At 38.2% G+C, this 26,908-nt stretch overlaps 2 protein-coding genes across 16 annotated transcripts in view; both read left to right on the forward strand.

Moving 5' to 3' along the window:
* Positions 1 to 26,908, forward strand: part of znf1162 (zinc finger protein 1162) — a gene marked incomplete in the record, with an annotated part of 137,292 nt that overhangs the window by 47,825 nt on the left and 62,559 nt on the right.
* Positions 326 to 18,789, forward strand: si:ch73-92e7.6. Of its 15 annotated transcripts, XM_087303560.1 has the most exons (6): positions 326 to 378; positions 890 to 1,072; positions 2,743 to 3,273; positions 7,146 to 7,576; positions 11,418 to 11,769; positions 15,863 to 18,787. In XM_087303560.1, the coding sequence occupies exons 2-6, from the start codon at positions 1,018 to 1,020 to the stop codon at positions 16,414 to 16,416; spliced, it is 1,923 nt and encodes a 640-aa protein (XP_087159686.1). In that variant the 5' UTR covers positions 326 to 378; positions 890 to 1,017; the 3' UTR covers positions 16,417 to 18,787. The 15 variants fall into 15 exon arrangements, with proteins under 15 accessions (XP_087159686.1, XP_087159672.1, XP_087159679.1 ...); XM_087303546.1 differs by lacking the exons at positions 326 to 378; positions 890 to 1,072; positions 2,743 to 3,273; positions 7,146 to 7,576 and adding exons at positions 9,715 to 9,784; positions 9,920 to 9,944; positions 10,359 to 10,494 and having other exon boundaries at positions 11,251 to 11,769; positions 15,863 to 18,789; XM_087303553.1 differs by lacking the exons at positions 326 to 378; positions 890 to 1,072; positions 2,743 to 3,273; positions 7,146 to 7,576 and adding exons at positions 9,758 to 9,784; positions 9,867 to 9,944; positions 10,309 to 10,494 and having other exon boundaries at positions 11,251 to 11,769; positions 15,863 to 18,789.

Genomic DNA, 26,908 nt, shown 5'->3' on the forward strand with positions numbered 1-26,908 from the left:
GTGATGATTTCTAAAACTGTATACAACTACGTGATATGATACATTTTTCCCATTATTTTGATCAAGTATTTATTTTTTTAAATATTTCTTTTTATTAATGATCTTTTAATACTTTAAGCATTTATTTAATGATGATAGTCAGTAGTATTAGGAAAACATCGTTATATACCAGGGATGTCTGTCAGCCATAAAGGATTACATGTAATTTTCCATTTTCTGCAAATTTTACAGTGCCAGCATTTTTTTCACATCACACATGATTGTGTGTCAGATTTGGCAATCCTTTTTTTTTTTTTTGACAATCCTCCGTTGCGTCCGCATCGTCGTGATGACGTCAGCGCTGACGCGTTTATTCAGCGTCGAGTCTTCAGAGCTGAGGTGAGTCTTTTACGCTTTTTCTCGTGTTTACACAACAATAAAACACACTTTACAGTTTATTAAAGCGACAATCTGCGACTAGTTTCTGCATTGAGTTCACCTCTATCTGTGTGTCTGCTGACCAAAACAATACAGCAGGCGGAGAGGACAATAGTGTTTGTTGGTCTTAGCAGTCTAATTTCAAAAATAAAAACTAGGATCTAGGACTACAGATTTTTGTTAAAAAAAAGAAACGTTAGTTGGTAAACTAGAGTACTTTTATCCTGCAAGCTCACTATAAAATTAGCTTGTCTTCTGCTAATCCTAAATGGCTGTTTAACTAGTGTTTATAGTCTGAGGCTCATCAATATGATCAGAGCTGCTGAAATCCTCTTTATTTCATGTCAACAGTTCTTGCTTTGTTTTCATCTCATTCGTTATAATGATGCTTGCAGGTCTACAAATTGTCACAATAACGTTATTGTAATCATGACCAATCTTAAATTAAGCAGATTTTTTTTTTATATTGCAGCTCGTCCTCCTTCAGTTCAGCTGTAAATACTGGAGTATTCCCATCAGTCTACAGGTGAAGACGAGCATCAGACCATCAGGAAGAAGAGAAATCTGCAAAGACAGAGTTTATTGAAGGACAGTGAGAAGATGAGTGATCCAGAACCCTGCAGAATTAAACAGGAAGAGACTGAAGAACTAATAGGTTTGTGTTTATTCATTATTAAGATCTCTATCAGGTTGTTCTTTTTCAGTTTAAAACAAATATGTGTTTTAAAAAGTCATCTCTCTAAGTAATGTGACTTTATTTAAACATATCAGGACTCAACTTGTTTAGAGTGAACCCCTGACTTGAGAGCTTGATTTGTCTAAACTGTGGCTTTAGGTTTGATGGTAAAGCAGGGCTAGAAATTAACTTTTTTACTTGGTAGCACCGGTGCTCCCAACTTCAAATATTTAGGAGCACCAAAAATTTTTTAGGAGCACCAGAATAAATTTAGGAGCACCCACCAAAAATGAATGAGCACCGCTGCAAATAGTCTTTTAAGGGATTTATTGTATTTTAAAACAACATCAATAGGACTGACAAAAACCAGAAACAACTATCTAACTAATGCTGCGAAGACATTGATATTTGTGTGCAATAATTCCAAAATGAATGTCTGATAATTAGGCCATAGAATATTAGTGATGATGAAAATGACAAAAATAGTAACAATGAATTCCATTTCTCATTATGATACTGCCTTGAATGTGCATGAATGTAGGTTATCTGCTATAAAATGTCTGTTACTTTATATAAAATAATTGTATAGTTTGCATCAAACAAAAATGAAGCATTGCAGTAAGAAATATTGATTTTGTACTGCTGTTTTTATATGCATGTCAGTTTAATAAATAATATTTCTGCTACAAAACAAACAAAAGAATATAATAAATAATTCAATTCAATGATGAAAGCTGCAAAGCAGTCATCAGTAAATAAATAAAAAAATAATATACACCTCAAACAAGAATAGACAAAAGAAAGTAAGTAAAGTCTCACTTCTGTCACTCTTTAAAAGTTTTGGTTTCAGTTTGTGTCAATTTAAAGGTTCAGTCTGAGATGATCTTCATTTTTCTGTGTTTGTGGAAAAGCAGGCGAGTCAGCCGACCCAATTTATGAGCAGGCAGAGCAGGATTCTTGCGCTAACCATCGGCGCAATACCGGTCTTTGTTATGAGCCACAGTTTCAGTGTAAACTTAGTAAAGGCGAGCTCCTTTGGCGATGATATGTACAGTATTAGATTTGACTTTTAGCGGACATTTGCGCTGCATGGAGATTCGGGCACCTTCTCCAAGAAGCGTGCTCGATTGATCTCAGCTGGCGGATCATTATTCACCACGTGACGTGTCATGATCGCTCTCATCTGCGCCTCAACTTTAGGTGGGGTTGGCAAACCTGTGTGCTTTAAGTTTTCACTCTTCAGCTGTTTGTATTTCCCGTGGTCATAAAAGCTCCTTCCCTATCATCTGACAGCGGAATACCTTGAGTGAATGACAGCTAATATGAACCAATATAGCGGCAGAGAAGAGCGATTCAGCACGTTTTTACAAAAAATCAAAACAGGTCGCACTACAACCATTATCTGTAGTTGCACTAATGCTCCCAGATATATTATGAGGTCGCATAGATTAATTTTCGGGCGCATATGCGACCAAAATGGTCGCAATTTCGAGCCCTGTAAAGGCCTAAGACTTGCTCGGACTTGACCATGTGTGTCTTGTTTCCACCTCTGCTTTAAATTACCTGACTGTGAGTGATGTGTGTGAAACCACAAACTGCAGCAGGGGTTCTCTAGCCTCTTAAAATCTAACTTATTTACTTAATTTTAGATGTGAAGCAGGAGAGTGAGGAACTGAGTGAAGATGAGGAGAAACATCAGGTCAAGAGTGAAGAAGAAACTCAATCAGAGACTGAACAAAGTATTTTAGTGGTAAGAACAGCGGTTAAAGATTTGACCTGCACTCAGTGTGGAAAGACTTTCAAGCGTAAAAACACTCTGAATCATCACATGATGATCCACACTGGAGAGAAACCTTACAAGTGTTCACACTGCGACAAGAGATTCAGATATTCAGGACAACTGAAAAAACACGAGAGGATCCACACTGGAGAGAAACCCTACAAGTGTTCACACTGCGACAAGAGATTCAACGATTCAGGACGCCTGAAAACACACAAGATGCTGCACACTGGAGAGAAACCTTACAAGTGTTCACACTGCGACAAGAGATTTCGGGATTTAGAAAACCTGAAAATACATGAGAGGATTCACACTGGAGAGAAACCGTATCACTGCACTGATTGCGGGATGAGTTTCAGACATGTATCTTCTCTAAGAACACACACAGAAATCTTTCACAGTAAGTAAAAGATCCAGCCCTGCTAGATTTTATGTTTTTCTATGCCTTTGGAGTGTGACGAGCTGTTTGTGTTTATATGAGATCCGTAAAGTCTCAAAGACTAATATCTAGTTTCCACTCAGCAGTACGGGTCACCCTGAACATAGTTTTTCAGCCGAACACGTTACATTTTTTGCAAAGTCTAGTTCATCCTTTTAAATGTAGAAATACAGAAATAAATAGAGGTAGTGATCCGAGTCCTGTTTTGATTTTCATTCATTCATTTTCTTCTCGGCTTAGTCCCTTTATTAATCCGGGGTTGCCACAGCGGAGTGAACCACCAACTTATCCAGCAAGTTTTTACGCAGCGGATGCCCTTCCAGCCGTAACCCATCTCTGGGAAACATCTACACACACACTTACACACTACGGACAATCTAGCCTACCCAATTTACCTGTACCGCATGTCTTTGGACTGTGGGGGAAACCGGAGCACCCGGAGGAAACCCACGCAAAGGCAGGGAGAACATGCAAACTCCACACAGAAACGGCAAAATGAGCCGAGGTTCGAACCAGCGACCTTCTTGCTGTGAGGCGACCTACCTACTGCGCCACTGCTTCGCCCTGTTTTGATTTCGAACAACAATAAAGGACACAGCAGATTCTGTTTTTCTTCTTGGCTTGTGGCTGTTTGTTATGTGGCGTTCACACTAGACGTGGCTTGCGCAAATAGATTGTGCGTCATTATATGCATGAGTTTACTTGCTTTATTTGCGCGTCAAACTTACTTTGTGAAGTTTCACAAACTAACTTATGGCTCGTTTCCACTGACTGGTACAGTACGGTTCAGGTCGGTAGGGGTCACCTTTATTAGGCTTGTGTTTCCACTAGCAAGGGTACCCTTTTAGTGGGCGTGTTGAATGACAAAGTTTCAGTCAACGTCATGCTCGCTCGAGAAAATGTCTACAATAAAGCTGCACAGGTCGCTCACATATTATATAAAAAGCACTTCTCAAAAAACAGACGCTTTACACACATAAATACTTGCGTATAAATGTTTATTACTAACTTTTCTATGAACATGAGTTGATTATAACTGCAGATCAATGACGGTGCGAAATAGCCTACTGTAACGTCTGTAATTATATTAAATAAATAAATAAATGAACATATATGAACACATACAGCCCCTTACAGTCTCCGATATATTACCAACTACAGAAGAACTACACAAAGCAGACATTTCGTCCTTAATTAGGTCCAAAACAACACAAAGTATAGCCTACAGTCAGTGCAAACCTCTCATCTGTGTCTGCAATCTTCAGCAGCACATGAAGCCTCTGTTAGAGTCATTCCATCATTCCTAGTTCATATTAGTGATGATGATAAAAATTAAAACAAGGCAGTTTGTTCACGTTTGCTGAAGAAATAACGTGCTCCTTGGCTTTCCTTTTTTTCCCGCGCTGCACTCTCGCGTTTGTCCTTTTCTTTCTGAATGTGTCACTCTCGCGTTTGTCAGCTTCTCACAGGATCGGGTTTCCAAAGCTTGTCAATAATCAAGCGCAAGTTATTATTATCAGATCAAAAAGTTCGTTATTTCAGATAATCTCTCGCTGTGTATTTCAAACATGGCGGGTCCTTTGTTTACATTCTGGCTTGTTGCGTAGGCGAATGACGTATCTCTGTAAACCAATAGCGTTCAGCTGCGTGTCTAGCTCCGCCTTTTGGTACCCTTTCTTGTGTTTGGGACCCTTTCGAAAAGGGTGGCGAAAAAGTGGTACGTTACGCCTTTTGACAGTGGAAACGGCCATAAAAGCGTACCACACCAAACCGTACCGTACCACCCAGTGGAAACGGGCCATAAGAGAGGAGCATGTGATATGATTGATCACGCCTGGTCTCTCATCTGTAATCCTTAGTAAGCCAATCGGATCATTTCAAACTCACTATAAATAATCTGACAAATATTAGTTCCTCATCTTCGGTTTTTGATGAATCCCCTCATCCACCCCATCTCCACCTTTCCTCCTTTACCAGGGGGAGCTCTCGAGAACTGCCTGATTTTATACGCCCTCACATGCTCATTGACCTAGGCTCAATTATCTCCAAGCTCAGGGTTGTCTTCCGGGACAGCATGCCAAACCTGCTATTATTATCAAGCAAAATCTTAGTGTGAACTCTTGAAACAATAAATGCAGATTCGTGTCATGGGAGGGGCGTCTGAATTTTTCAAGTTGGAAAATCTGAACAGCGGACATTGGCGCCGCGTTAAACAATCAGGAGCTTGCTCTTGTGGGGGCGTGATTATGACGTATCGCCTGTTGTTGGTGTCCCGGGGCCTCAGTCAGAAGCACAGCTGAAAGCCTTCGTCATCCAGGTATAGTTTGTTGAGGAGTTTATGAGCTCACAAAGCTGCTGCACCTCTGAAATAATCTAGTGGACACTGCTCCAAACTTATCAACGCTGTTTTTCAGCATGCATAAAGCACATAAACACTGTTATTTTCTTCTTAAAATCCATGTTAGCCATTTAGCAATGAAGGTACAGTCACTGGGCAGATAGAAGCCCTGCCCATGACGGAAATCCGGGTCTGTTCTGAAGTGAATTTGACATGCAAATAAAGCAGATTTTGACGCGTGAATGAAGCGAGTAACTTAAAATGTTCACACGTCTCTTTATCCATGCGTTCCGCATCTGGTGTGAACACAGCATAATTGCTGTATTAAGTGTTAGCGCTAAACTCAGATTAGGATTAGTCAGTCAGTCTTTATTCATTTCCCGAAGGCAATTTGGTTGCAGCATACAAGCATGTCACACACAATACACAAAAGTACATCATACAATACAAATTCTACCCTAAGTTTAAAAACTTCACAGCTGAGGGGATGAATGAAAGTTTAAAACGATTCGTTTAAATAATAGGAGTTCTGTATCGAATACCAGAAGGGAGAAGATAAAACTCGTGGTGCATAGGATGGGACTCATCTGACAGAATACTCTGAGCTTTACTCAAAACTTGTCTCTGGTATAACTGAGCCATGGTCGTCTGTTTTTTTCCTGTTATTTTTCCTCCTAGGTTCACAATTTTCTCCAAACAACTCTTATTTTTCACACTTGGAGAATTGAACCAACAAAGCAAAGAAAAAGATAACAGTGACTGAATGTATGAACGGTAATCATGCACATGAGTGATTTATCTATACCAAAAGATCTCAATTTCTGTTAACAGTATAATCTTTGTTGCCCCTTCTTACACAACATATTAGTATTAGCAGAAAAGGACAATTTATTATTTAAAACAGTTCCCAGATACTTATACTGATCAACACTCTCAACATCCTCTCCTTTAATACTAGTTTGCTTACCCTCAATCAGTCTCCTCTTATGTTTAAAATCAATGGTCATCTCTTTCGTCCTAAGAACATGTCAATTACAGGATCCTGCGTGGAGTCTTCCTCACTTAACAAACTAACAATTACAGAATCGTCAGCAAATTTTGGGATTTGTTGGATTATGGATTTTCTGGATACCTCCAGTTGTCTTTAAGGGTTTGTCAGCTGAAGAACAGTTGAAGAACCTAGTTGTAATTGAAGGTCTAAAGAGCCTCAAACGCTGACTCCACTCTTAAACCCATACAAATATAGTGTTGTTAGCATAACCTGAAAAGTAAATGCTTTCAGTTGTTATTGTTTCAGCTCTGCTCGAGCTGAGACCAGTGTGTTATTGTCCACACAGTGGGGTTTAATGTGTCTCCAACATGTAATGTCAAGAGACAGCTCGAAAAGTGGGAAAAACATAATAAAATAATATAAATAACCGTTGATTAAGATGCTCATTGACAATTAATCATTTGCAATCCTATTTCACATTTCTCTTCTGTTCTTAATTTTCAGACCCGATGACGAAGCTGGAGGAAAGTGTCAATAGTCAACATTCATGCTCCGAGTGTGGAAAGAGTTTTGCACATCATTCATTTTTAAAAACACATCAGAAGATCCACAGTGCTGTGAGAGAGTTTGTGTGCTTTGTGTGTAGAAGGACTTTTATTAGAGCTAGAGGCTTGAAACGACACCTGGTAATTCACACTGGAGAGAAACCGTACAAGTGTTCACACTGCGACAAGACATTTGGTTGGCCGGAAAACTTGAAAAAACACGAGAGGACTCACACTGGAGAGAAACCGTACAAGTGTTCGTACTGCGACAAGACATTCGGTTGGTCGGAAAACATAAAAAAGCATGAGATGACCCACACTGGAGAGAAACCGTACACATGTACTCAGTGCGGGAAGAGTTTCACACAGTCAACATCCCTTAAGAAACACATGAAGATCCACACTGGAGAGAAAACCAGCTAGGTATTATCAAAAGATGCAAAATAGATTCAGATGCAAAACTAGACATTTGTAAATAAAGCAGCGTTTCCATCAGGGGCGGACTACGACAAAAGTTTTGCCCTGGCACTGTAGCCACACCAGCCACTATTACCACAGACACAGCCCCAGACATGGACACGCACATTCACTACTTACATTTGTGTACAGATGATGAAATAATATAGGCAGTACTATATCATGTGTAACAGATATTTAAACATTTAATGTATGTGACTGGAACAAAAACAACACATTTATAACTAATTTATACATACTAAAAAAAAAAAAATCTGTGAATCTTTTAGAGTCTGTGTGCCATCCCTTTATACCAGGGGTGACCAAACTTGTTCCTGGAGGGACGGCGTCCTGCAGATTTTAGCTCCAACCCTAATCAAACACACCTGAACGAGCTAATCAAGGTCTTACTAGGTATACTTGAAACACCCATGCAGTTGTGTTAAGGCAAGTTGGAGCTAACCCTGCAGGGAGACCAGCCCTCCAGGACCGAGATTGGTGACCCCTGCTTAATACCTTCTAATGCCCTCTATAGAAAGTCTAAAATTACTATAGAAATGGACCACTTGTTTAATTAAATGTCAAATTCTAGGGACATTTCTAGCAAAACAAACATTTGTCATGTCCTGTCACGTTCGATTTCTTGAAACCATTCTTGTATACCTGTCAACATTGGGATGTGAAAATAAGGGATATGCCCACCATAATAAGGGACCCCCCCCTTCCTTAAAAAAAAGCCCCAAATTACTAAATATGTTCACTTGGAGCTGTTTCGTTGTAAATAAGCAGTTAAATGGTCAGTAATATTTTTTAAATTATTATTTGTGTAGAGTTACTGAAGTTTGCCCTGTGCGCTTGCGTTTTTTTTAGGAACTTCTTTGGTTTGGTGCGTCTATCTTGTCAATGCTATTATTAAAAAAAGGTAATGATTCGCAATCAAGTAATTGCTTTGTGCTGTTTTTATTTTTTCTTTCTCTTACATTTTACGGGTGATTAAAAGACACAGACGTTTCGGACCAAAGCCTTCCTCAGTTTGTCACACTGAGGAAGGCTTTGTGCTGAAACGTCTGTGTCTTTTAATTTCACAATTTTGTTAATAATATAAAAAGATTAATAATTTAGAATATTAAGAAAAAAAAAATATATATATATGTAATTATAGAATATTAAGAATATATATATATATATATATATATATATATATATATATATATATATATATATATATATATATATATGTGTGTGTGTAATTATAGAATATTAAGAATATATATATATATATATATATATATATATATATATATATATATATACATATATATATATATATATATATATATATATATTTATTTATGTATGTAAGTAAAGCTTCTGTTTTGTTGTTAGTTAAAACCAAACAAAACATTTTTTTCATTGTATGGTAAATGTCTTTTTCCGCATCCTCAATTACAAAAAGAGAAACATCTTTCCAAAGCAAATGGGAATAACTGCATTGCCAAAATAAGTGAATTGTTTTTTAGCGTCCTTTTTTTATAGCTTTAAAACATTATATAAAGTAATAATTCAGATATATGCTATATCCAGGAACATAACAATAATTACAACAACAACCAGAAATGATACTGAAGCAAAAACATTTAAAAAAAAAAAAAAGCATTACAAAATACTTCTATACATGTAAACAAAAATAATAACTTTGGATACAATCATCGACTGCAGCGGGGGATCAAAATTCCTTCATGAAATCTAACATTAAATCAATCTTTTTGTTTTTAATTTGCATTAGAGACTTTTTTTTTCATTTTCCATTTCTAATAAAAAGATATTGCATTTTGGTATACATTTCGCAAATTGTAGTTTATGTATAAAATATTTACCTTGTAAAATGTAGAAGTTAACAACATACTCAAATGTTCTTTTTGTGTGTGAAAAAAGTGCAAATGACATCTTTTCAAGAGAGCCTGTAATTAACAATTCTTTGCCCAAATAACACGACACTAACAACATTCCAAAATCTAAGTGAGACATCACAGTTATAGAAAAGATGAGATCAGTCTTTTTTAGCGTCCTCCGTTGTTCCCGCCTCGCCGTGATGACGTCAGCACCGACGCGTTCATCCAGCGTCGAGTCTACAGAGCTGAGGTGAGTCGTTGACGCTTTTTCTCGTGTTTACTCAATAATAAAACACACTTTACAGTTTATTAAAGCGACAATCTTCGACTAGTTTCTGCATTGAGTTCACCTCTATCTGTGTGTCTCCTGACCAAAACAATACAGCAGGCGGAGAGAGCAGCTCCGAGAGGTGTGTAGGAGTGTTTCCACTGTTTGTTATGTCGCAAAGTATAATATGAGGAGGGAAAGAATGGGAATCTACTGAAATAAGAGTTTGAAGCACGACATGGTCATAAATTTGTGTGTTCCTCATTGGTGTTAGCAATCTAATTAAATTTCTGTACTGGACTGAAAGCGTACTAATTTTAAACCAAATAAATTGCTATGGAAAAACAGTTGGTAAACTACAGTAATGTTCTGTATTTCATGTCAATAGTTTGTGTTTTACCTCAGTTATGCTGATGCCTTCAGATATACAAATTAGCATATTGTTTAATTATGATTTATTTCATGAATTAGTGTAAATTAAGCTGATTGTTCTCATTATTATTAAGAAGCTCGTCGTCCTTCAGTTCAGCTGTAGATACTGGAATATTCCCATCAGTCTACAGGTGAAGACGAGCATCAGACCATCAGGAAGAAGAGAAATCTGCAAAGACAGAGTTTATTGAAGGACAGTGAGAAGATGAGTGATCCAGAACCCTGCAGAATTAAACAGGAAGAGACTGAAGAACTAATAGGTTTGTGTTTATTCATTACTCTTCAATAATGAGGCTGAACAGCAGTGAGGTTGTAAAGCTTTAAGCTCTCTATCGGTTTCACTTTTACCTTTTATTTTATATTGTTAACAATGTTTGTTTTAAAAATGCACAAATCCTGATTTTTCCTTTATGAGTAATTTTGTCATTAAACACTGTACCAGCAGTCAGGTGTACGAACTGAACCTAATCGTGCATGTAGTTTGTCCCCCGCAGTAAAGGCGATTAATCCTCCTCCTGACTGCTTTACAGGGCTGTTGAGTTCTAACATTTCAACTGTAATGAACTGAATGGCTGAAGAAGATGTGATTGTTTTGGAGATTGAATGAGGAGAAAAACCCTTTACTGTTATTGAATTTAATTAAAAAAAACTAGATTATACATGTTCTATTATATTAATATAGCAAAGATGCTTACAACTAATTACAATTATAATAAGATGCATAAGTTAATCACAGTTTAAGAATAAATATGTGTTAAATAAAGAAATCTCTTTAAGTAATGGGACTTAATCTAAAGCTTATCAGGGCCCGACTTTACTTGTTTAGAGTGAACAGCTGATCAATGAGACTTTCTTGATTTGTCTGAACTGTGACTTTAGAATTGATGGAGAAAGACTAGAGATTTATTAAATATATTTTGAGACTTGAGGTAAATTAAATTACCAGACTGTGAATGATGAAACCACAATCTGCCGCAGGGGTTGACTAACCTATTAAAGTCTAACTTCATTTTCAGATGTGAAGGAGGAGAGTGAAGATGAGGAGAAACATCAGGTCAAGAGTGAAGAAGAAACTCAATCAGAGACTGAACAAAGTATTTTAGTGGAAAGAACAGAAGTTAAAGGTTCGACCTGCACTCAGTGTGGAAAGAGTTTCAGGGACAAACACATTCTCAAGCATCACATGATGATCCACACTGGAGAGAAACCTTACAAGTGTTCACACTGCGACAAGAGATTCAGATATTTAGGACACATGAAATTACACGAGAGGATACACACTGAAGAGAAACCTTACAAGTGTTCACACTGCGACAAGAGATTCCGACAATCAGGACTAATGAAATCACACGAGAGGATTCACACCGGTGAGAAACCACACAAGTGTTCACACTGCGACAAGAGATTCCGACATTTAAGACACCTGAAATCACATGAGAGGATTCACACTGGAGAGAAACCGTATCACTGCACTGACTGTGGGATGAGTTTCAGACATAAAGCTTCTCTAAAAATACACACACGAAACTTTCACAGTAAGTAAAAGATCCAGCCCTTTTAGATCAAATTATTTAGGATAATGGTGGAGTTGATGACACATTTAAAGGGATCTTATAATGCGATTTGACATTTTACTTTGGAGTGTGACGAGCTACTTGTGTTCATATAAGATCTTAGTGGTGAGACAAAATATCAATACGCAGATACATCGTGATTTTCCAGCTGCGTGTAATGGTGGCAGTGTACAATTCAATAGAAGTCATTAATTTGTGTAAACAATGAAGAAAAATATATATTTGCCGAGGCGGGATCTGAACCCGCGTCTCTGTGGGTCGGAGCTCTGCGACAAATTGTATTAAGGATTTCTGCACTTCACAAATCAATTAACATGCAAGATTAATGTAACGAACTGTTCGGGCACCAATGAGGATTGAAACCTGTCAAAAAAAAAAATGTGTATTTGATTATGCACCATTACCCCATACCTGTCAACATTGGGATGTGAAAATAAGGGTCCCCCCCTGTTTAATAAACAGTTAAATGGTCAGTAATGTTTTATTTTATTTACAAAAAAAAAAAAAAAAATAGTATACATCAACAGCGGCGAAGCAGTGGCGCAGTAGGTAGTGCTGTCGCCTCACAGCAAGAAGGTTGCAGATTCGAGCCTCCGCTCAGTTGGTGTTTCTGGGCTCTATTTTGACGGTTCATGCGCAGAGCGCAAAACGCTTTCAGGGTGTGTCAGAACGCATTTTTGCTATTTTAAGGACGGGAAAATCCGCTTTGCGCCATGGCGCATGGTCTAAAAGGGTTGAGTTTATTTTCTTAATGAGTTATAGGTGTGTTTTGAAAATAAACCAATTAGAGTCTCGTCTCCCATTACCTTTAAGAGCCAGCTGCCTCGCGCCATAAGCGCATTGCTATTTACAGGACGTAAAGTAAGTCTAAGTGGAAAAATGAGAGAATGAGAGATAATGGATCACTTTCACTTTCGCTCTTGGATAGGGAAACCTTTACGCATAGACATCAATTAGTCTATAAATAATTAATTGTGTTGTTAAGCGCAAATTTTTGTTTCAAAACTATTTCTAAATTCAGTTCTAATTTCCATCAAACGAATAAATGAACAATAATAACGAAGTGTGCTCAAAAACCTGAGTTATATCCTAAAACACATGCTGTGCCCCATATGGTCTAAAACCTGACAGGTGGACAAATCTAAGCTTGTTTTTAATAAAACAAATATAAATATGGATATAATAAATAATACTGCTAATAATAATAACATTACACAAAAGCAAATTGTTATGAATGAACTGAAAAAGCCTCCCGAGATGAAGAAGACATAAAAGCAGTGATTTTTCATATTTATGTAGGCTAGAAAATAATATGTTTGTAATATTTTAATCCTTTATATTTATGTCCTATATCTATTCTTATTATATCCTATAAATATCCTTAATATTTACATTTTTTCATATGTAAAGATATTTGTCTATTGCTCTCTTTTGTGTATTAAGCAGTGTGTAAGCGAGGCGCAACTCTGCGCCGGAGTTTAGACCGGGTTAGTTTTGGTCTGATGAAAAATCTATTATAGATTCTCAAAATAGCAACGCGCCAGCGGTCCGCCTCAGAACGCCTTCCTTTTTAGACCAGAACGCCTATGGGCGCACAAATGAGCGCTAATGCATTTGCTATTTAAACAGCGCAGCGCAATGCCTCAAAACCACTCTAGCGCCAAGCTGAAACTACCAAAAGACTATTGCGCCGCGCGCCACATTGCGCCGGGTGTATGATAGGGCCCCATGTGTGGAGTTTGCATGTTCTCCCTTTGTTCGTGTGGGTTTCTTCCGGGTGCTCCAGTTTCCCCCACAGTTCAAAGACATGCGGTACAGGTGAATTGGGTAGGCTAAATTGTCCGTAGTGTATGAGTGTGTGTGTGTGTGTGCATGTTTCTCAGAGATGGGTTGCGGCTGAAAGGGCATCCGTTACATAAAAACTTCTTGGCGGTTCATTCCGCAGTGGCAACGCTGGATAAAATAAAAGGACTAAGCCGACAAGAAAATAAATGAATGAATATATCAAAAGCAGATACGTTAGCTAACAGTTCAGCTTATTAAAATTAATAGCCATTATAATGAAGTAGAATCAAGTTATTAAATCTCATTAGCCGTTTCTTCATTGTATAACTTACACATTCTGATTAAAGAGCAACGAATACATCTCTTATTCATTTAGAGTTTTCCGTTTGATTATTTTAAATGACAGGTGTCACTTTAAAAATGCACACATCTAACATTATAATGAAAGCATTCGACTGCTTTTTTAACTTCTTATGCTCATTTAAGATTAAATTAGTTGTGTTTAAAAAAATAAATAGATATTTTTTACAAACTATTTCATTCCGCATACATTTATATTACATAAAGACATTAACAGAACGCAGACATATTATTTGGGGGGCCTTGAGTTTATTCAGCCACCACAGACCTTGGGACAGTCTTGTAGATGATATTTTGAAAGCCTTGGCTGACAATATTAGAAAAGGAAAATTGTTAAAATTGGATCATTTTCTTGTGATATATTGTTATAAACCTAAAAACCTGTGTTTCCCACCTCTATAAGATCTGTAAAGTCTCAAAGACTAATGTTTTGTTTACATTGAGTAGTTCAGTCCGGTTTGGTACGGGTCACTTGTCCAAAAACTCCAAAAGAGGGAATAACATAATAGTAGGGGTGTAACGATACACTCAGCTCACGATACGATGTGTATCACGATATAATGTTCACGATACGATGTGTATCACGATATAATGTTCACGATTCGATGTGTATCACGATATTTGGAATAAAAATTTAAAATTAAACTGAGATGCAAATTTTACCAAGTAAACTATTTTTTATGTATTTCTTTTGTTTCAACTTGTTAAATTGAACCTTCTTTTAGAAAATAAATTAAACAGGCCTGTCTCTGGAAAATAAAACAATTTAAAAACTTCTTAAAAATATTATTGAAATGACAGAGACAAAATTAAGGAACAATTTAAGTAAAGGTGCAAAAAAAATAAGCTTTCTATTCAATTGAATTTAACAGTAAGAGCTTAAGGCTTTGCTTGGTCACTTGCGTTTTTTGTGTGTGCAAAAAAAAAATCCACATTTCCAGGTATTTAATTCATATTTAATTAAATTCATTTAGAGATATCTCTAATTACAATTGTGACTAGTCAAAACTCATTTAGAGATATCTGCAAATATTTTTCAATGGAAGTCAATGGAGGAATATGACTAGTCATAATATATTTGCAGATATCTCCAATCTGATTTCGTACTAGTACAATTGTAATTGCAGATATCTCTAATTGTCATTCTGACTAGTCGAATTATAATTATGACTAGTCAAAATATAATTAGAGATATCTCAAAATATATTTATGGATAGTCAGAACAAAGGTTTAAATGCTAAAACGGCTTGCCATACGCGCGCGTCTATCAAAGTCCGCCCTCTGTAGTAACGGCTCACGGTCAGCTCACGTCATGTGTGATTTTGCGGCGGGAACATTATATGAAGACAGAATGATATTTTAGGGTGAATTGTACCTTATAAATACAGTATGTGACTCTTTCAACACCATTAGGAGGTATCCCTGTGGCTGTGCAAAGTATGTAAATCACTGTGAAGACTTTAAAACTTAGGATGTTTGACCCAGTATGCGTGACAAAAAGCGAACGAGTCTAAAGCAATGACTGTACAACCGAAATGTTGCCAGACGTCTGATTTTGAGAGGATGGGCCATCCTCTATTTCAGCTCCACTCATCTTGGTCTGCTAACATTACTGCTGCTGCAATCTGAACTCACGTGCGACAGCAGGTGGAACGTAGCTCACGTGCAAACAGCTCAACTGATAAGAGAAAACGGACGTCATATCGTAATCAAATCGTCATAACGCAAAAATGCATATTGTGACATTTTTGCATCGCAATAAATCGTACAACGATAAATCGTTACACCCCTACATAATAGAATGACTTAATTGATTAAAATGGCTATTGCCAATTAATCTGTCTCTGATCAATCATTTGCATCCTCTATTTCACATTTCTCGTGTTAACTGTACCTTTTCTTTCTTAAGTTTCAGACCCGGTGTTGAAGCACAAGGAGATCAGTGTCAACTATGAACATTCATGCTATTTGTGTGGAAAGAGTTTCATGGATCAATCAAGTTTATGGAAACATCAGAGGACTCACACTGGAGAGAAACCGTACACATGTACTCAGTGTGGGAAGAGTGTTGGAAAACTATCACACCTTAATCAGCACATGAAGATCCACACTGGAGAGAGACCGCACACATGTGATCAATGCGGCAGATCGTTTTTTAGACCTTCAGATCTGAAGAAACATCTTATGCTTCATACAAACCAGAAGCCTCATTCGTGCTCTGAGTGTGGAAAGAGTTTCGCGCATCATTCATATTTAAAAAAACATCAGAAGATGCACAGTAGCGTGCGAGAGTTTGTGTTTGTGTGCTTTGAGTGTGAGAAGAGTTTTGTTACACCTGGAAGCTTGAGACGACACCAGATTACTCACACTGGAGAGAAACCGTACACATGCACTCAGTGCGGGAAGAGTTTCACTCAATCGTCAACCCTTAAGAAACACATGAAGATCCACACTGGAGAGTAAACTAGCTCTGCTTCCATCCAAAGATGCAAACAAAAGCGATTCGCAAACTGGAATATTGCAAAAACTGTGCTCCCCAGCCTTTTTTATCAGCAGTGACCGGGACAACGCTTGACAATTTTACCGCTGGCCAGGGGGTGCGGTGGCTCGTAGGTTGCTAGGCGATCATCGACCGTTTACTCAGAGGATGACAAGCTGACAAAACATTGCTGCAGCTCTGATACAAGTTGTATTTATAGAGACAATAACAAAGCACTGCAGTGTTTGGGTGATTATTAGTCTACCTTAATATGTATATTCCATACAATGTATGAAGCTTATTGGTTAGTTCTTGACATGTGAGACGAGATGCACTCATGGGATTTATTTAAATGGGTGCGTCTGGAAGTTGCGAGTGTGCTACGCCACTTGCGCACACAAGCCACACACATCTATTGAAATAATGAACCTGCACGAAAGACGCACTATGCGAACGACTCCTCAAAGGCTGCCGTCATTTGCGATCTCCAGCTGTTGATCTTCTTGCACACTCATGCTGGATTCACCTGATTTGTCGACAAATGGGTTGCGGAAGCATTCCTTGGCAGTTTGTGGGTCCTTCACTGGGCCTTTTCCCCTTAGCAAAGAATCTTTCCTGAGTTAAATGTGGGCGTTCAAATGACCGAGATGTAGTTGAGAGTATATGGTCATTTTTCAAAATAAGAAATCGTGCATTCATTCGTTTTCTTTTCGGCTTAGTCCCTTTATCATCCTGGAGTCGCCACAGCTGAATGAATTAACTTATCCAGCTTATGTTCTACGCAGCGGATGCTCTTCCAGCTGCAACCCATCACTGGGAAACATCCATACACTCTCATTCACACACATACACTACGGACAATTAAGCCAACCCAGTTCCCCCTATAGCGCATGTATTTGGACTTGTGGGGGGAACTGGAGCACCTGCAAACATGGGGAGAACATGCAAACTCCACGCAGAAATGCCAACTGACCCAGCCGAGGCTCGAACCAGCAACCTTCTTGCTGTGAGGCGACAGCGCTACCCACTTTGCCTCCTCATCACCCCTAAAAGATCGTTCAGACTCAAATAATTAATAAAACAGAAATAATAAATGATTTCTAGTGCCGCCAGGAACCCATTGATCCTGGTGTGACCCGGTGGTTGAGGACCACTGGCATAATACATTTGTGAATAAAGCAGGGTTTGCATCCAATGAGTCAAGCAGAACTAAATTGTCACGTCATGATAAACTAGCAGCAAATATCAGACAGAAAAATGTAGTTTTGTGCGGTGGGAGGAGCCAATGTGGGCTGTTTTTCTTCTATAATTAATTGGGGATCAGAAGATGAAACACAATGAATGCAATGTGGTGGCTTTTGGGAGCGTGAGATGCTCAAGCAGTTCTTGAGGTAATACTAAAATAATAATAATAATACTGAACCACTGTGATGACAGACTTTGGCTGAGGCATTTTAGAAAGTCCAAAGCAACATTTCAGATGTTTTACAATGTGGTTTGTCCATTAATGCATCCAATCACACACATTTTAATCATCTCATTGTTGGGGAACGTACAGTATTAATCCAAAAATCACCGATGTGTCAGATGAAGAAGAACCAGAGTCAAAGTTTACTGAAGATAGCTTGCAGTTTCATCAGTAGAAGCCAGCTTCAACACTCAGTTCATAGCCTCCTGTGCTTACAATCTCAAAACAACAGCAATTATACTCTCACAGAACATTATAACGGCAATAAGGGCCAAGTGGGAAGAGTTTTGCTGCAGACAAGCGGAAAGTTTGTGTGTAAAACTCTTAAGCAGGTTACGGATGAAGAAACATCGTCTAAAACTTTGACAGCAGCTTCATTGTGGGATTTAGATCAGCCTAAAGATGGAGTTCCTCACCAAACAACATGATCTGAAGCTTTTATTATTAGAGACATTTGATTAGTCATTTTGCTTCAATTTATATAATTATGCAAATTATCAAAATGCAAAGCTTATGTTTTATATCATGTTGAATTATGCATATTAATCACCTGTAATTGTTCATGTTTATTCATTAGAGGTTTTTCAACATGAGGCTACAGTTTTAAGATAAAAACTAATATTTATTAAACTTAATCCTTATGATTTTTGAAACTGGATACCAACAGTGATATATTATTTCATTATTATGACCTAGCATACATGTTTAAATGTTACTTTTTATTAGCCATCTTTCAATATTTTGTTAAAACTGTTTATTTCCTAAAATTTAGTAGTTACTTCAGGAAAAGATCATTTAATTTTATACTGTCATGTCTGTCAGATGAATGATCACAAATGTTTCAAATTTAGCTACTTTTAAAGTGCCAAATAAACAGTATTTTACCTCACGATTAAGGTTTTTGTCCTCATTATCAAATGTTTTGGCTTCTCAACAGTTGATTTGGCGCGTTTGTTTACGTTCCTCCGTTGCTTCCTCGCCGTGATGACGTCAACACTGACGCGGTCATTCAGCGTCGAGTCTTCAGAGCTGAGGTGAGTCTTTCACGCTTTTCCTTCGTGTTTAAACAACAATAAAATACGCAGCGTCCTACCTCGAGTACTTAAACTACGCCCTAAAAGTATGTACTTTTTTGTGAAGGAAAATATCTACTTTCGAGTGTGTAACAAAAGAGTACGCTAGCTTTGAAAAGCTACTTCCTCTTTTACAGATCGCTGTTGCTTATAAGCCCTGTCAGCCACATTTCTGTCATGTTTAATTTAATATCTTATTTGAGAAGCAGCAGCAGGTTAATCTCCCATTTACGAGTCTTTCATGGAGAGAAATCTCCTCATGTCTTTGGATAATTCTGCATGCAGACGTTAATGTCCAAACACGTCTTTAGATAACTTCAGTATTGTTGTTGCAGATGAAATATAACAGAAAGTTTAATTCTAAATGAATGTAGATTTAAATATTTTCCAGTGGGCTAGATATTAATGAACAATCATACAAACATCTTTACCGAAGCCTCTCTACTTCCTCTACTTCTCTCTCTATGGTTGGTCTCGCGCGTCCACCATGTTTGTAGTTTATTTACACTTTTCAACCGCGTTTGTAGTTCTAATCTAATTCACGCCCAACGCACAATATACTGTCGGCAATATCAGCGCTTAGAGTATGGACTGTTCTACACTCAAAATTTTTAGCTGAAACTAGTAAACCATCCAGGAACATTTGGCATGCTCTTTTCCAATATGGTACTAGGGATGCACAAAACGATTTCTTTGGAACCGATCCAATCCCGATACTACTTATGACCCTAATCATAACACAAACAGGTCTGTTAAATAAAGTATTAATACAATTATAATAAGGCTAAATAATTTTCTGTTAATGACAATCCATATTGTGCCTGTCAGTTTCACTTTCATTCATTTGATTTAATCAACTACTTTGACCACAAAGAGCCAGGCTTTAAAAACTATTCACAGCACTAAGAGTATTCCCTTCAAAATGATGAACCCAGTCGGAAGGATGAGAGAACAGAAACTTTTAATATTACAGAATAATTTTACGCACATTGTTGCGCACATAGTGTCTGCGCAGCCGGTGCGTGAATGAAGCACTTGATGCATCACTAACACACACTGCGGTATCTGCAGACACTTTCATTCCAAAACAGCAGCAAAAAAGGCCGGAAATCAGTGCGTTGAGCATCTGTCTTGTGTATTATTAAGACTTTGCTAAATCAAAATTTTCAGGTAGGCCAACTTGAAGAGCAAGATCGGATTTGGATCGGTACCAGCTTGCCGACACTTGATCCAGCAAAAATATGCGGTATCGAACCAATGTCCAATACAAATATTGGGATCGGTGCATCCCTATATGACACATACTAATTCTATTTTCAAATACTATTTAGGATGGATAGTTTATGAAATGGGACGCAGCAACTGTTGGAAAATAGGAATCATTTTTTATTATTTTTGTCTCTTTTTCTTTTCAATAAACAATTATTTGTATTGGTCATGTAAGGGTCATATATTAACTGAACTTCTACTGTTGTGTGTGAGTGCTGTGCGTACTAATTAGCATTTTTGCAGAAGTAGATAGATGCGGGTCCAAAATTAAATTCAGCTCTGCAGAAACTTCCTGTCTGAAGAGAGGTGTTAAAACTGAACACAGAGCACAGAAAGATGTATGCTTTTTTTGTTGTGCAGAGAATTCGTAGAAAAAGAGGAAGTATGTCTAAGGTGCGGCCAATGGAGAACTGAACAATTACTGACAAATGAGGTTAAACCAGAACTCCACCTGTTAATATCAGTTGTGTATATATGCTGGAGTCAGGAAATGTATATTAGTTGCGAACCTCTTAGATGTAACTCTTGTATTGCATTGGGGTAACGTAACCCAGAGCTCTGTCATCTATTTATTCATTTGTATCTAATAAATTAAAAAAAATTTTGCCATTAAAAAAACCCTCTACTGACCTTTTCTTATTGAACATGCATGGAATTGGCTATATATTCAAACAATAGTATGTGAAATGGGACGCAGCAACTCTTGTTGGAATATCTTCCTCAATTTCATGCGTGTTTAATAAGAAAAGGTCAGTAGAGGGTTTTTTTCAATGCCAAAAAATATTAGTAATTTATTAGATACAAATGAATAATTGAATGACACAGTTCTGGGTTATGTTACCTCAATGCAACACAACAATTACATTCAAGAGGTTCACAACTCGCTTACATTTCCTGACTCCAGCATATATACACACAACTGATATTAACAGGTGGAGTTTTGGTGTAACGTCACTTATCAGTCATTCTGCAGTCCCTTGGCTCTTGTAACCAAGACATACTTCCTCTTTCTGCAACCCTTCTCTGCATACCAGAACTGAACAATTATGTGCATCCTCAATATATTTCACAACTTCTACAAGCCTCATGACAACTTGTGACATGTCTAGACTTTGTGTTAAACAAAGGCCCCCACACTTATTCTTATTCTGCTTTTTCCACTTGTCAGCATGTTCCTTTTAAAAGTATGCAGCACAGTAAAAAAGAGGAAGTGTGTCAGGTCAAGATGTGTTCTAATACAATAGGAAAGGTTGATTAATCTGTTGCCAGCCTAAACATTTTTCTAATAAAAAAAATAAAGACACAAAAGTAATAAAAATAAATTCCTTTTTTCCAACACTCTTTACATCAATGGTCTCAAACTCAATTCCTGGAGTGCCGCAGCTCTTCATAGTTTAGCTCCGACCACTTCCAACTCACACCTGCTTAATAGTCTCTAGTAGTCTTGAACGCCTTCATTAGTTGGATCAGCTGTGTTTGATTAGGGTTGAAGAAAGACTGCAGAGCTGCGGCCCTCCAGGAATTGAGTTTGAGACGTGTGCTTTACAGTTTATTAAAGCGACAATCTGCGACTAGTTTCTGCATTGAGTTCACCTCTATCTGTGTGTCTGCTGACCAAAACAATACAGCAGGCAGAGAGGAGCTCTGAGAGGAAAATACGTGTAGGAATTTATTCCACGTTTGTGTTTGTTATATGGCAAAGTATTATGTGAGAAGGGTAAGAATGGGTTTTGTTGGAATAGCAAGCCAATTCCATGCGTGTTCAATAAGAAAAGGTCTGGAGAGGGTTTTCTTCCATGCCCAAAATATTAGTAATTAATTAGATACAAATGAATAATTGGATGACAGAGCTCTGGGTTACGTTACTCCAATGCAACACAAGAATTACATTCAAGAGGTTCACAACTAACATACATTTCCTGACTCCAGCATATATACACAACTGATATTAAAGGGTCACAAAACACCAAAACACATTTTTTGAGCTGTTGACAGTAGTATATGTGTCCCACACTGCTAAAAACACTATTAGGACACCTATATTTCACTAAAAAGTGTAAATTGGTTGTTTTTGCGTTATTTCAAGCAAATTCGTACTTCCTGTTTGAAAGGAATTTTTGAAGCTGCGTCACGGTCATGACATAATAGCGTGTATTCCAGCGTGCAGACTGGACGTCTGTACCAGAGTGAGTCTTATTACGTCTTACAGTGTGCTGCATTAATGCATGAGTAAAGCTTGGTTCAAACCAATCAGCGCGCTCTATTCTGCAACTTCATTAATATTCATTACTATCACCGTGTTTTCAGGACAGAGACGCCACGTTGTGTTGGCAAAACAAGCGTGAAGTGTTGCTTTTATAGTTTGCTGCAGTTAAGTTTCGTTTTCATTTTCTCTCTGTGAGAGCTCAGACTAACGTGTGGATTAACAGTGTACGCGACGCTCGACAACAATAACTTGCGTGTCTAAGGAGGAACATTGTTTACCTGAGAGCTGTTCTCATCTGCAAACGCTGAGATCCTGATTCGCTTGTAGTCTCCTCTAAATAAAGACGCGGCTCTAGTTGCTGGTGATTGTCCTGTCTCTACAGATTTGGTAAGTGAGCGACCAGTGCTCTTTGTTTATTCAGTTTGTTCGTATCTAACAAACTATTGCACAGAGTGTAAACATGTTAGCACCACAACCAAACTTTAACCTCGTGTAGGGTTTTTACCGCATTTAGTGACCGGAATAACACACGCGGCTTTCTGACGCTACCTGCCGTGTGCATCTAAGTTTCCGGGAAATGCTGAGGTTTTTTTTCTCTCATTCGCCGTGCGGTATCAAACATTGCATGAAAAATACATGCTTAGAGCAGCTCCTCGAATCAAATATCGCGTTTGTTGCGAGGGGCATGAATGAATTCCCTGAATGAAAGAGCCAAACTGCAGTTAAAGTCCACCATTTAATAATTTGGCAAATAATTCGACTACAGATGTCCATGTAGGTTAAACACCATCACTTTCTCCTGTATGTGTGTGTGTGTGTGTGTGTGTGTGTGTGTGTGTGTGTGTGTGTGTGTGTGTGTGTGTGTGTGTGTGTGTGTGTGTATATATATTTTGAATCTGAAACTCGCGCGTGCCCAAATAGACACTCCCACACCATCCCACTTTTCTTCCTCCGACACTCCCCCCTAAACAGAGCTGGACACGCCCACTTTTCTGACTTTTTCCAAAGTAGAGGTGTGAAAACACACTGCTGAAACGAGGGGGTTTCATGGCACTTTAACAGGTGGAGTTCTGGTTTAACGTCATTTGTCAGTAATTGTTCAGTCCTTCATTGGCCGCACCTTAGACATACTTCCTGTTTTTCTACGAATTCTCTGCACAACAAAAAAAAGCATACTTTTCTGTGCTCTGTGTTCAGTTTTTACACCTCTCTTCACACAGGAAGTTTCTGCAGAGCTGAATTTAATTTTGGACCCGCATCTATCTACTTCTGCAAAAATGCTAATTAGTATGCACAGCACTCACACACAACAGTAGAAGTTCAGTTAATATATGACCCTTACATGACCAATACAAATAATTGTTTGATTAAAAGAAAAAGAGACAAAAATAATAATAAAAAAGATTCCTATTTTACAACAGTTTGTAGCACAAAATATTCATAAATTTGTGTTTCTCGTTGGTGTTAGCGCTCTAATTTCTGTACAAATTGGCACATTGTTTAATAATGATGTTTCATAATTAAGCTGATTGTTTTCTTTATTATTTAGAAGCATGTCCTTCTTCAGTTCAGCTGTAAATACTGGAATATTCCCATCAGTCTACAAGTGAAGACGAGCATCAGACCATCAGGAAGAAGAGAAATCTGCAAAGACAAAGATGAGTGATCCAGAACCCTGCAAAATTAAACAGGAAGAGACTGAACAATTAATAGGTTTGTGTTTATTCGTTAGGGGCCAATCACATGAACGCACTTTTTGTGTTGAGAGCCGCCTTTTTTAAATGATTTACAAACGGCCGCAGGCATTTTACACGCTGCTCATGTGCCCTGCGTGCCTTGCTTTTTAACTGCCTGCTGCGCCTCATGTTTTTGCCCCTGCGCAATGTGTGCTCACAGTTGAAAAAAGTCAACTCTGAGCGGAAAAATCACGTTATGTCACTCGTGTCTTTTTCATTCTCTAATCAAATGAAACCAGAGCAAAGAGAATAGATCAGGGGTGGCCAACCCTGTTCCTGGAGAGCCACCTTCCTGCAGATTTCAGTTGCTACCCATATCAAACACACCTGAACCAATTAATTAGGACCTGAACACCACATGATAATTACAGGCAGGTGTGTTTGATAAGGGTTTCAACTGAAATCTGCAGGAACAGGGTTGGCCACCCCTGGCCCTGGCATAGAATGACCAAAAGGAAAGTGAAAGTGATCGGCTGTCCATTGGATCTTATGGCTGTTGCGATGGCAAGCAGCTGCTTTGTTTTTTATTTATTTATTTAAAAAGCACATTAAAGCTGAGATGCAGCCTGAAAGATGACAATACAGCACTTATTATCACAATCATCAGCACTTTTAATAGTTTATTTTACAGACTTATTATATGCTGTTGTTCTATTGAAGTTTCATTTCAAAATGGCCGCCGCGCCATCTAGTGGCTGTTTCCCAAATCGCACTAGAGTGTTGCCTCTTGGTGATTCTATGCTCTTTGACCAGAGGTGGGGTTTTCGTTGAGGCGCCTGCAGTGTTTGTGTTGTCAAGACAACAACAGAGACTTTTGAAGATGGAAGAGAAACTCGCGGTTTGCTGTTTTGAGTTATCCAGAGCTGTAGGGCTTCACAAATCTTGAATATCACAATATTATTAAATTCATTCATTCATTTTTGTTTTCTACTTAGTCCCTTTATTAATCTGGGGTCCCTACAGTGGAATGAACCGCCAACTTTACCGGCATATGTTTTACGCAGTGGATGCCCTTTCAGCTGCAACCCATTATTAGGAAACACCAATACACACTCATTCACACACATACACTACGGACAATTTTAGCTTACCCAATTCACCTGTACCACATGTCTTTGTACTGTGGGGGAAACCGGAACACCCGGAGGAAACCCACGCGAACACAGGGAGAACAAGCAAACTCCACACAGAATTGACAAATGACCCAGCCTAGGTTCAAACCAGCAAACTTTCTTCTGTGAGACCACAGCACTGCCTACTGCGTTGCGTCGTCCACATATTATCAAATATAAAGTTTATATTAATATCAACAGCAACACTCGCACAATACCCAGCTGATTCATTAGTTGCCTAGAGACATAAAATTGCTTGCTTGTCAGCAAAAAAGTCAGTGAGGTGCCGTCTTTGGAACGTAAAAGCGTGTTTGGTGTGATCGACCCCTTACTCTTCAATAATGAAGCAGGCAGGTTGTAAAGCTTTAAGCTCTTCATCTGTTTTCGTTCTTTTTCATATTACCCTTTATTTTATATTGTTTACATTAAAATAGTTTACATGGCATTGAATCCACAATTGAATTTGAAAACAAAGATCAGATAATCAGTGCTCATTTTAAAGTGTTTGTGTGGACTAACATTACATGTGGAAGCTGAATAGCAGCACTCTTATGCCGCATGATAGTAGGCTAACATAGAGATGCCGATGCAATCACTCCATCATTCATCAGTCGTGTGAAGATGCAAGACGAAAATGAACGAGGTGAAAATGCCTTCACTGTTCCTAAATTGAATTAAACAGACATGAATAGACATGTTTGACTGGATATCCTAACATTTTAAGTCACACAATTACTTTTTCTTTCAGATTTTAATGTAGCAGATATGCAAATAATTAATTGCGTTATTATTAAAATACATACGTTAATTTTTTAAGTTTAGAAATTAATTTGTATTAAAAGTAATCACTTTAAGTAATGCCTAGTTCAGACTGCGCGATTTTAGCCCCTATTTTGGCTAGTCGACAGGTTTTGAGAAATCGCTGACAAATGCCTGAAATCACAGGCAAATCGCTGCTCGTGCACGTAATGACAATCACACAGTATGAACTATCAAAGATGCTGAGATCTGAGAGAATCGCAGATGAGTCAAATCATCCCGTGTGAATTGAGTTTTGACTGAAAATAACATCACCGATCGCCTACAGCTAATGAGAGAGCAGCTTTCACTTGTGTGTGCGTGCGTGTATACCTGCTGCAGGCCAGCGGGAGGCTGGGGGAGAAGTTAACAGCGCTCTTTTTCAGTTTATTTGGACCCACGAAATGGAGGAAAAACTAGTGGAGGTTTGACAGGACTCAGGAGCACCCGTGTCTATTTGACGTTTCATATAGAAAGAAATTAGTTTATCATCAACTTAAGTTGAGGAGAAATGGCTAATTCCCTTAAAACCCAGGTGAGCAAATATGCACATTTTCTACCCCATTAAAGGCTTCTTTCTCATTATGTAGTCAATAACAAAAGATATACGACGTGTTTTTGGCTGTGAGACGTAGTTTGGACGAAGTTGTCTGTGATTCTTCCTATAGTAAAGTCATGCAATGTGAAAGCCCCTGTCGCCGATACATTTTGCAGTGTAAACAAAGCAGTGACGAAACGCTGGCCCAGATAGTCAAGCAGTGTGAAAACATCTGTGACACGACTACTTGGAAAATCATGCAGTCTGAACTCGGCA

Source organism: Danio rerio, chromosome 22 (genome assembly GCF_052040795.2).
Source record: "Danio rerio strain M-AB ecotype USA chromosome 22, GRCz13ab, whole genome shotgun sequence".
Taxonomy (NCBI): Eukaryota; Metazoa; Chordata; class Actinopteri; order Cypriniformes; family Danionidae; genus Danio; species Danio rerio.

Coding starts and splice junctions, on each gene's coding strand:
- si:ch73-92e7.6 (XM_087303560.1), top strand. CDS start 1,018: ATGAGTGATCCAGAACCCTGCAGAATTAAACAGGAAGAGACTGAAGAA. Junction 1,073..2,742: donor AGAGACTGAAGAACTAATAG/GTTTGTGTTTAT, acceptor ACTTAATTTTAG/ATGTGAAGCAGGAGAGTGAG. Junction 7,577..11,417: donor CAACATCCCTTAAGAAACAC/ATGAAGATCCAC, acceptor CTCAAGCATCAC/ATGATGATCCACACTGGAGA.